Source organism: Portunus trituberculatus, chromosome 15 (genome assembly GCF_017591435.1).
Source record: "Portunus trituberculatus isolate SZX2019 chromosome 15, ASM1759143v1, whole genome shotgun sequence".
Lineage (NCBI taxonomy): Eukaryota > Metazoa > Arthropoda > Malacostraca > Decapoda > Portunidae > Portunus > Portunus trituberculatus.
Window position 1 is genome coordinate 8,393,629 of NC_059269.1, and position 12,463 is coordinate 8,406,091.

A 12,463-nucleotide genomic window follows, 5' to 3' on the forward strand; every position below is an offset into this window, starting at 1 on the left:
AGATTCTTATGTTTCCCTATTGATAATGTTTGTAAAAGTTATAAACTGGATATAGTAGTGACTTGTTCCAGTGCACTGAATAGACTTCACACTTGTAACCATTTATGTCCCATGTCTGTTTATTTAAACACTTGTCACATACAAAGCATAAGCTACACTTGTATAGTCTTGTTTTCATGTTAATTCATTTCCAGTTTTCCTTCAGTTGATGTACATACACTCTCTACTTCCCTTAAAGAATTTTGGAAATAATGAAATAAAGATCATGAAGACAAGAAAGATTGGACAAGAGGTGCCACTGCCAGGTCTTGAACCCATGATAAAACATTCATGGCCAAGACACAATTGATTATTGGTAAATAATATAATCTATGTTCCTATAAGGGAAGTTGTGGTATGTACTTCTATACATTATTAGTACACCTTTCTTTCCTACACTGTTCTCTCATCTTTAAGTGTGTGTGTGTGTATTTACCTAGTTGTATTGTACAGGGTTCGAGCAGGGCTCATAGTGTCCTGTTTCCATATCTCAACTTATCTAATTTTTTCTTTAAAGCTATACACATTATGTGCTGCAAAAACTTCATCATTTAATGCATTCCACTTTTCCACCATTCTATGTGGAAAACTGTTTTTTCAAATATCCTTTTTACATTGCCTCTTCCTAATCTTCCTTGCATGTCCTCTTGTCCTTCCAGCTTCTTCTGTCACCAGCACCAGGTCTTCCTTGTTTATCTTTTCAATGCCACTAACTGTTTTATATAATGTTATTAGGTCTCCTCTTTCTCTTCTATCTTGTAAGGTTGGCAGTCCCATTTTCTTCAGCTTTTCTTCATATGTTAGGTCCTTTAGTTTCAGCACCATTTTTGTAGCTATCCTCTGGATCTGTTCCAATCTTCTTATATCCTTTTTCAACCTCAGCGACAACATCAATGCAGTAAATTCCAACTTTGGACATGTGTGTGTGTGTGTGTGTGTGTGTGTGTGTGTGTGTGTGTGTGTGTGTGTGTGTGTGTGTGTGTGTGTGTATATGTACCTAGTTGTATTTACCTAGTTGTAGTTTTACAGAACCTGGGCTTTATGCTCGTGTGGCCCCGTCTCCATATCTACACTTATCCAATCTTACTTTAAAAGTATGCACACTCGTTGCAGACACTACTTCTTCATTTAAACTGTTCCACGTCTCAATACATCTTTATGGAAACTATATTTTTAACATCTCTCAGACATCTTCCTTTTCTCAGCTTTTTACTATGCGATCTTGTGCTTTGAATGTCATATTCTTCTCTCAGGATCAGTTTCACATTATCCACTTGGTCCATTCTGTTGATCAATTTATAAATTTGTATCAGATCTCCTCTCTCCCTTCTTTGTTCCAGGGTTGGTAGATCCACAGCCTTTAGTCTCTCCTCATATGTCATCCCTTCAAATTCTGGAACCATTCTTGTAGCCATTTTTTGTAGTCTCTCCAACTTCCTTATGTGTTTCTTTTTATGAGGGGTCCACATTACTCCTGCATATTCCAATCTGGGTCTTATTATAGTACTTATCAATTTCTTCATCATTTCTTTGTCCATGTAGTGAAATGCTACTCCAATATTCCTTAGCAAATTATATGTTTCTCTAAAAATTCTATCAATATGGCTTACTGGTTGATTGTTTTCTTCCATCGTCACTCCTAAGTCCTTTTCCTTTTTACTTTCTCCAGTTCTACTCCATCTCCCATCTTATAGATTCCCACGGGTCGTCTTTCATTCTTTCCCATTTCCATGACATGGCTTTTGTTCACATTGAATTCCATTTCCCACTTTTTACTCCATTCCCAGATCTTATTTAGGTCTTCTTGCAGTATTTCACAATCCTCTTTTTGCTTTATAACTCAGCACAGTTTTGTATCATCTGCAAACAGATTTATGTAGCTGTTCACTCCTTCTGGCATGTCGTTAATATAAATGAGGAAAAGTATTGGTGCCAATACTGATCCCTGTCGCACTCCGCTTTCTATTGCTCTCCACTTGGACTTCATATCTTTAATTACCGTCCTTATTTCTCTCACCCTCAAATAATTTTCTATCCATCTCAATGTGCTTCCTTTTAAGCCACCCTTCTCCTCTAATTTCCACCTGGAGAGTGTGTGTATTTACCTAGTTGTATTTACCTAGTTGTAGTTTTACAGGGCCTGGGCTTTATGCTCTGTGTCCTGTCTCCATATCTACACTTATCCAATCTTACTTTAAAAGTGTGCACACTCTTTGCAGACACTACTTCTTCATCTAAACTGTTCCACGTCTCAATACACCTCTGCAGGAAACTGTATATTTTAATATATCTCAGACATCTGTCCTTTTAGCTTTTTCCATGATCTTGTACTTGTGTCATATTCTTCTCTCAAGATCAGTTTCTCATTATCCACTTGTCCATCTTGTTCATCAATTTATACATTGTATCATGTCTCCTCTCTCTTCTTTGTTCCAAGGTGGTCAGTCCTCATAGTCTAACTCCCTGAGTCCTGGTACCATCCTTGTTGCCAGCCTCTGTACCCTTTCCACCTTCTTCACATTTTTCTTCATATGCGGTGACCAGACACAAGCTGCATATTCTAACTGGGGTCTTATTAAGGTGCATAATATCTTCTTCATCATTCCTTCATCTAGGTAGTGGAATGCAAGGCCAATATTTTGAAGCATGTTATATGTTTTCCAAAATATCTTGTTAATGTGTTTCTCCGGTGACAAAGTGTTTTGCACGGTTACTCCTAAGTCTTTCTCCTCATTGGTCTCTTTAATTTTCTCATCACCCAGCCTGTAATCCCTGTTTGGTCTGTATCTACTTCTTCCCATTTTCATAACATGGGTCTTGTTTATATTAAATTCCATCTGCCACTCTTTACTCCACTCATATATTTTATCAAGATCTTCCTGTAACTTGTTACAATCTTCCACATTCTTTACTCTCCTCATAATTTTAGTATCGTCCGCAAACATGTTCATGTAACTGTCAATTCCTACTGGCATATCATTAACATAAATCAAAAACATGATGGGACCAAGCACTGACCCTTGTGGAACTCCACTGGACTTCCTTCCTCTCACCACTGTTCTCATTTCTCTTCCCACTAAGTAATTTTCCATCCATTTTGCTAGTTTATCATTTACTCCTCCAATCTTCTTTAGTTTCCACATCAGTCTATTGTGTGGTACTTTATCAAAGGCCTTTCTCAAGTCCAGGTAGATAGCATCCACCCATCCCTCTCTATGTTGTAGTATGTCAGTCACTCTTGAATAAAAACATAATAAATTGGATACGCACGATCTTCCTTTTCTGAAACCAAACTGCCTTTCACTCAGAATGTTTTCACTTTCTAGATACTCACTCCACTTAGCTTTAATTACTTCTTCACATACCTTGCACAATATACTAGTCAACGATACTGGTCTATAATTTAACGGTTCCATTCTACTACCATTCTTATATATAGGCACAATGTCAGCTCTTTTCCACTCTTTCGGGACTAATCCTGTTCGTATGGAGGTTTCCACAATATCAAATACAGGGTTCAACAATTGATCCTTACATTCTTTTAGCAACCTTCCAGATATGCCATCAGGCCCCATTGATTTATTAATATCCCAATTGCTTATAATTTTCCTTACATCTTCTTTAGTAACCATGATGTCCTGCATTTGCTTTATCTCCATTGGCCCTTCTACTATAAAATACTCCTCTTTTGTAAACATTTTGCAAAAGTTGTCGTTCAAAATTTCAGCTATATCTCTAGCATCCTCATATACTTCTTCCCATTTTTACCTTTTCTATTGCCTCCCTTTTATTTAGTTTTCCATTTATGAATGTGTGTGTGTGTGTGTGTGTGTGTGTGTGTGTGTGTGTGTGTGTGTGTGTGTGTGTGTGTGTGTGTGTGTGTGTGTGTGTGTGTGTAATATATGATGAACTTTACAAATCACGGAGTAGCACTACTACAGCAAAGTTTCAATGCACTTGCCTGGCATAACCAGATGACCCTTGGCCTCCACCACTTTGGTGCCACCTGGAGTGTGCAGGTTGGTCCCCACTTGCCTGCAATATAACCACATGCAGATTAGTAGGACAATAATCTTCAAAAACTTTGAGATATTGCCACTAATGGATACCTGCCTTATCCTTTTTTATGGCACCTATTCCATGAATTAAACCTCATCTAACACCTTGATAGAGGCGCCTTTGTTTTGTGTTCTAAGAATACATCAGCCCCAACCTTTCAAATATTATCTGTGGAAGGAAAGTTAAGAAAATAGAGTTTCTTAGAAATTATATTGCAATTTGCAGATAACATAAACATTCAAATATTTGTCACTTTTTGTATAAAATCTTCATAGATATGAGAATTCTAATTATGCAGATTTTTTTTTTAACTCCATAGATAAACAGTATCTGGATTAGAAAAATCTAAATAGAGGGAAGACTGTGGATGGCATGAGAACAATTATTTACTATATGCTCATATACACCTTGAGTGTTTCCTTCCTTTCTCTCTGTCTACTTGATCAGTTCATGCCAATGTTTAGTTAGGTAGTGTTCATGTGCAGGTAGCCTATAATAAATGACCCTCCTCATTTCTCACACAACACTACACTTCAACAACAATTATCATTATTATATGTATATATATATATATATATATATATATATATATATATATATATATATATATATATATATATATATATATATATATATATATATATATATATATATATATATATATATATATTTTTTTTTTTTTTTTTTTTTTTTTAAGATGTGCCTAATGATCAGTCTGCAGAGGTTTCAAAGTGCCTCATTCCTTGCATATATTTGTATTAGTGGAAACTATACATCCAGCTTCTAATGACAGTATGAATATTTTATGGTGCATTTTTCATGATTTTTGAAAATCGTAGTATTTTATTACATGATATCCTAAAATGTAAATTTTCCGATATTTCTAAACTCTGAGGATCTCAAGCATCTTCCTACAGGTTTAAAGTTTCGAATATTAAAAAAGTCACACTTACTTAATGATGCCATCTTCAATATAGACATCAGCATCTTGCATCATGTCATCATTTACCACTCGGCCGCCCTTGATCAGCAGGCGGTTTTGAGCACTCTAGAAATACAGAAAAAGGCAACGTGAAACACAACACAATATTGTAGTAGTGAATTAAGTACGTACACGAGGGAGTGAAATTAAATTAATCACCCTGCCAATACACACACTGATACCCATATATGTGTGTTTGTGTGTACTAAACTAGCTATGATTATTCTGGAATAAAATGTGTATTATTATATCAATTAATACGTAGCTACAAAGAATGGCGAGGTGTGGGGGATTCAGTATAAACAAATAAAGGTTGGTATATAAAATGGAATTCATGAAATTATGACAACGTACTTATCATTACAATAATAGCTGGATACGAAGAAAAACTAATGACATTTTTGCAATGCCAGAGATAGATTATGTTTGTCACTAATATAATAGGGTCTGTGACGTCCCCTGTCTATATCTGTAGCAAATCACTTTAATAATAATAATAATAATAATAATAACAATAATATGAATGACAAAGTTTATTTGATTCTTGGAGTAAAGATGAGAGAAGAGGCTACGACGTCACAAAAGTGAGGCAGCCTATGATACGCGGAACGAGGGCCATGGTTCTTGGTACGAAACCAGGAACACTATCACACAAGCTGCCCGCGTTCTTGTTATGCTAGGCAAACGGCCCACCAACCAAGACAAAGCCTAATCAAAATAAACCAGAACAAAACCATGCCGTTTATACCTCAGCCTGTGTTTTGTCCTGGAACTGCATTTGCACTTTCTGTTGTTGAAGAAAAGTAAGTAAAAGAAACTAGAGAAAAGTTGAGACGAGCGCGACGGCAACTTTAGAGTTATTGTCGATTTTCTGAAAAACGACGCAAAAAGTGCTAGTGTGACACTTATAATAAGAGGTGGTTGACATGAGCCCAAACTATCGACATAAAATATATACATTTTACCTTTCTAAATTGATGAAATATTATTTAATATTTCAATATGAAAAAATTAGTCACGTTATTTTTTAGTTCAAATAAAAGGTTTTTATATTATGTTTACTTTTCCATTGGGATAGCATACGGAGAACCGGGATGGATATGGAGCCATCCCAACTTGGTTCCGCTAATCCCGGGCAAGTTCCAGTTAACTGGAGCGGATGTTCCTGGTTCCGCGTATCATAGGCCAGTGTGATAGGGCCTTAAGCTTAAGCTCCGCCCGCTTTTCTGAAGTCAACCCAAAACATTCACCCATCTCAACATTTTGCGATCATCACATGAAATGCTAGAAAACTCGGTTAGATCGTAAGCTTGCCAAAAAGTCGCGGGAGATTACATGAAGAGTTGTTCTAAGAATTTCATTAGCAGTTCATCTTCTGTGAGGTCCACATGCAATCAAGCTACATTAAAGTATTGCAGAGTTCTATATTCATCATCAGAAGAGCAGTAAACACTTACTGTTAACTATAAGAAGTGATGAATGATGCTATAAATCTTCGCGTGTTTGTATGACACACACTTCTGCTGCAATATATTCCCTTTTGATTGATTGTCATGGCTTATATAAGAAAATAGTTATCAAATTACTGGAATTTATAGTTCGTATTGGCTTCATAATTAATATTAACACATAGTAATTTCCCAAAACATTGAATATTTCTGCAAAAACTAGGGACGGGCGGGTACCCGGGTAGCTACCCGGGTAGTAGAGTACTAGAGTATCGAGACGGGTACCCGGGACGAACGAAGGTTGTCGAGTAGTTTTCACGGGTATTTCTTATAATATTATTAGGCACCCATTCTGGTGTAGAGATTACAGATGTGCGCGATTACGGTGAAAATATTTAATGTCTAGAGTCTAGACTCTTAGAGTATGAATAATGTTTACCGATGTGCGATCATTAATGAAATATGGAGATAATGATTAGAAATATATCGTTCATGCTGTACTGTGTAGTGAGCATGGTACAATAACGAGACAGGTAGACGCACGAGTCTTGAACTCACAGCCCTACTGGTAAGTCTTCTGAAACGCTGTTTCTGTGACGTCATCCACTCGCCTAGCCAGCTCTGATCGCGATAGTCTGCTACTCAATAAATCATGAATAATTAATATAAAACTTTTTTTCTTTTCATGATCCATTAGTTATGCAGTCGAAAATTAAATATAATACACATTAGTGATTGAATGTTGATGATATTTCATAGCGATAGACAAGATATTGTACGGATAAAGACATGTCAGATAGCCTAGTATATGTGACTCAAAAACATTGTTAGTGGATTTTTCAAGCCATATACATTATGCATAATTGCATAATGCACATTGATTTCCTCTGATCCTCTTCGCCTTCGTACATATAAAATTACAAGAGGCTAAAGGCTAATGCACGTATGAGTCTAAAGGCGATCCACACTATACAGGGACGGTCACGCTCTGTTTACGGTGCTGTCACATACTAAATGCATTTCAGTGGGGACCGTAAGCCATTGAAATGCATGTAATATGAATGGACCGTGAGTGTATACCGCTATTTAAACGTGGCAATCCATTCCTTTAGCTTGCATCGGCCCTAAACTATTCACACTTCATATAGGTACTTTATTCTTGAGTGTAAACCCATGGTACAATAACGAGAGACATCAAAAGTTATTGTACCATGGTACAGTCAGTAGCCTGTAAGGCTGGCATAGCCTGTAAATTATGGACTAGGTCTAGGCTACTAGTAGAACTAATTTCGTTCATTAGGCATAAGCAGATTATACAATTTCTAATTTGGAGTGTTGAAACTGATCAGATTTAGCCAGTAAATCTAAGTTTCCTTACCTGTATTTTCTGCAGAAAGGCCACTTCCATTATCGTGTCCACGAAATGGCAGATTTTGATCAGGGACTGCCTCAGTTTTTAGATCCCTCCAACTCCTTGGAACTGGGGAACCTAATAACTCATATTTCAAATTGCGCTTAATTTGGGCGGAACTAAAATGTTCCTCACAAATCACGGCATTATTTACGTTTACTGTGTCAGCACGATAGCATTTTTGGAGCCATTGTCTTGCGATGGTCTTGTTCTTGGGGAATTTATAATATTTAAAATTACTAGACTTGGCAGGCGTGCATCCATACACTGCACAAGGTCTAACTAACAATAAGAAATTAATATTAAGGCACATGAAACATACAATCCAAGATCAAATTCTGCCACACGTGTACACTCACTCGAAGATATGGAGTTGTTTACAAGACCGGATGACGTCACTGAGTCAGCTGGTGGTTCCAATAATGTTCTCGTGCGTCTACCTATCAAAAAGTTATTGTACCATGGTAGTGAGTATCTAGACGGGTACCCGGGTAAAACATAATGTCTGGTATTGCTCACCGGTAAGCAGTCTTGTCTTGGAGTACACAATGAGTACCGAAGTATTATTATTAATGAAATATGATGATAACGATGAAAATAATTACCGTATATTATAAGGTGAGCAATCGGGTCTAGACTACCTACGGAAATGTGCACTGATGTACGATCATTAATGAAACATGGTGATAATAATATAAATATTTCGTTCACGCTGGCCGGCGGTAGCCAATGACAGAGCTACCATCTTCCTGTCTCCCACTGTCCTTCCATTTATCCAACCCACCATATATATATATATATATATATATATATATATATATATATATATATATATATATATATATATATATATATATATATATATACATATATATATGCGTGTGTGTGTGGTTTATAATCTTGACGCAATGTTCCCGGAACCCACCGCAAGGTGGCACTGCACGACGAAAGCTTTGATGGAACACAACAGAATAGTTTAGTACAGATTTGCCTGGTAATGATGCGGGACGTCTAATTATCTATGATGCAGTCACTCTGTCGAGGTTGTACCGCATGGAATACCTTGGAATGGCCTCAAAATTGAAGGAAACCATGAGAAATATACGGACCAGCATTGTATTCGGCAAAAAAGTGGCATTTAATCGAAAAGGCATAAGAGCCGTGACGTCACAAGTGATCTTGATCTTGATGTTACAGGCCAAAACATGTGGATTTTACATTGATAAAATTGCCGCTTCCCCCTGGACAATACATGTACTCGTACATGCATCAGGTCTGGAATACTCTTTCAAAACTTGCTGTTGTGTATGGCAACTAAACCTTTCTCCGCCAACAAACAATACCATCCGAAAAGTACAGCCTAATTTCAAACTGCAAAAAATTTCCCCCTGCAGTTATTCAGTACTGTCATTATTGAGGAAAAGCAGTTAGCCATTCCTTATATTACTCAAGTATCACGTTCATAACTCACTATGGCCCCTTTCACACTAGGCAACTAGTGACCATCACTAGTGACGGTCACTAGTTGCTTAATGTGAAAGGCTCAGGCAACTGCAAGCAATCAGTGACTATCACCGAATTGTGGCATCCTTTCTCATCATCTCATTAGTCGAAAGAATGACATCCATGGAGAATGTGCTTCTGTTGGCAAAGGTGCAGTTCACTGGCAACGAGATCATATCTAGACATAAATGAGGTGATGTGGTTGGTGATGTAAAGGTGTGGTGGGGTAGGTGAAGAGAATGTGGTGGTGGTAGTAGTGGTGTTGGTGGGGCTATATGTGTTGCGGTGGTGGTGACATGAGAGTGATGGTGGTGGTGGTGGGGGGATAATACGTGTGACGTGGTGATATGGTGTTGTGGTGTAGCTACTTCTGGAGAAATATACATATGAACAGGTGTTTGTTATTAACTCACATATTTCATTCTTCTCAGCTTGAGATATCCCTTCAAAGTCTGGAATGAAGTGCATAATAATTTCACTCCACGCGTTCCTCCTTTCATTCTTGTTGCTGTATTGTTCATTGGATGAATCCCAAACTGCTGGGTGTTTTTCCACTTCGTGAATTAAATCTTCAGTGTTAATTTTCTCCACTACTTTCATCCCCTCCATCTTGCACGTTCTTTCCTGTGCAAAGCTGGCTGGACACTGAGAAAAGTCACAAAAGTGACAGATTAGAACGAAAGTTGCGCCACACGGTGGCTATGTATGAAAGCTCCCATTTGAAACAATACCCAACGGTGGGTGACGGCAACTGCCTGTGACAGTCACTCGTTGACGGAGCGGGCAACTGCAATAGCCGTTTGCTCAACAGAACAACCGCAGTGGCGTAGTGTGAAAGCCTCCATTTGAAGTAATGGTAGGCAACTTAGAGAGTCACCGAGTGACAGCCACAAGTTGCCTAGTGTGAAAGGGGCCTATGCGTCACGATCCCTACACATGTACATGTACGTCCCTTTATCTAGACGCAAAGCATGGCATCAATCCCTGGTTCCGAAAAACTCTGGGTAATCGTCTCGACATTAATCCCGGGAGCCGGGATCACTGTACGCTGGGTGCCGGGTAAGCATTTTGATGGGTTATCAGGCAGCTACCCGGGTAGCGCGTTGGTACTACTACTCACTCGCTCACCTTGCGCCCCGGGACCACCGCGCTGGCGGGTAAGCGTGCCTGATGGATACCGGGTAGCTACCCGGGTAGTGGAACCGAGATTACCTGAAAATTTTTAATGTTTTTTTCTTTCAAACCTGTTAGTGCAATTCAAGTTGTATCCGTTCAATTATATTGATATTTACTAGTCTCATGACTTAAGGATGAAGTAAGGGAAAAACAACGAAAACTTTTACAGATGATTTACGCACAACTCTACTCAATGTTTTGGGTTGACTTGCATAACTCCGCCCACCAAAATTAATAGGCTCCGCTTCACCCTCAAATGAAGAGCGGTCGGTATGCACGACAAACTGTCCTAATCTTTCATCCAAGATTTGATTTACATAAACAGAATGTATCAAAATTTTATCACTCGCTCATATGTTTTGGCTTTCCACAAAAATACTATGAAACTACATGCAGAGAAATCTCGTTCATGATCCTCTATGCAGTCCAGATTGAGTTTGTAATGTAAAGCTCAGTTCTTCACTAACACCTTTGTTTTATTTCCTCATCGCACGCAGTGTTTTGATTGCATTTGTCACCGATATTCTTCTTAATGATATTTTCTATTCATTCCTTGGCCTTTGAGAGAGAGAGAGAGAGAGAGAGAGAGAGAGAGAGAGAGAGAGAGAGAATCATGTACACAGGCAGTGTCTGTGCCCCAAGCAACACCAGTACAGCTTTATTGCCACAGTCGTGCACCACAGTGGCACCAATGCCGACAAAGTGCATGGCTCTCTAACAGGATGGTCACTTCCTACTCCCAGTCTCCCACGCGGCGTCATCTGCTGGCCTGCCATGCGTGAATAATCTTGTCCGAGTTAATAGCTCACATTTTTCTCGGCAATTACGATCCTTTTTTATTCTTTATCGGACTTCAATTTCTCACATCCAACACAATCTTTTATGTTTTGTCATCAACAGTAAAGGACACCATTATGAACACATTGTCATAATTACCGCCTTTACTCTCTCTCTCTCTCTCTCTTCAGCCCCTGCCCTCTAGTGTATATCGTCTAGGTTTTCCCCTTTAACCGGCACTGTGTGTGTGTGTGTGTGTGTGTTCAGCACCTGACAGGGATGCTTGTCTCCGCCCTTTTTACACTCACCACTGCCGACACCCGCACACTGTACTGTCTCTCTCTTCCTTATACTCACTATACGTACACCCATTCTTACCATTTCTTCCATATTCACCATTTTCGTTATATCTAAATCATTAATCCTGTTCTCGTTCATTTTCCCTTTAGCCATTATCATCTCAGCCATTCACCTCAATATTACTCACTCTTATTTATTTCCGATACCAACACCTACTTCTTCAATATTCATCTTACCTCTTGTTCATCACGCCCATACCTATTACGAGTATCAGCTCAGGTACACATTGTCTCCTGCTTTCTGATATTATCATTATCCTAGTCACTTTTACCTCAGAATATGCCGTGTTATTTTCATTCGAGCAAAATCTAATGACAATGTAACCTTTGTACAAAATGTCTTCAATAATTGGCACTACACGATCAATAGTATTGGGCAATATATTGACTAATTTTTATTGTACAATATTTGTTTCCACTACACAGCTCTTCAATACCGGCCCTTCACTCTAAATAATATTGTATAATAAGGAATATTGCGCAATAATATAGATCGTGTTAGATGATCTTATGGTGAAATATCGAGACAGCTTCTTCTACGACTTCTACCATGTCGATACACCACAGAGCATTAATTCTTATGGGGTTTGTCTGTCACACAACAACGGGCATCCCTCTTCGCTCTCTGTGGACCTTTATGGAACTCTTCTGCGTCGCACTTACGAGGTTTTAAGTTTCTTTTTTTTTATAATTTCAGCGATAGATTAAC

General features: G+C 38.3%; 1 protein-coding gene across 10 annotated transcripts in view; it reads right to left on the bottom strand.

Annotated features, from left to right (window-relative positions):
- The window catches only part of LOC123504225 (dihydropyrimidinase-like), a 72,189-nt gene that overhangs the window by 20,484 nt on the left and 39,242 nt on the right, over positions 1–12,463 (bottom strand). For all 10 annotated transcript variants that reach the window (XM_045254583.1, XM_045254585.1, XM_045254582.1 and 7 more), the window contains 2 exons: positions 5,052–5,146; positions 4,001–4,074 (listed from right to left, as the gene is read on the bottom strand). In XM_045254583.1, coding sequence (XP_045110518.1) covers positions 4,001–4,074; positions 5,052–5,146 — 169 coding nt within the window. The remainder of the gene's footprint in view (positions 1–4,000; positions 4,075–5,051; positions 5,147–12,463) is intronic.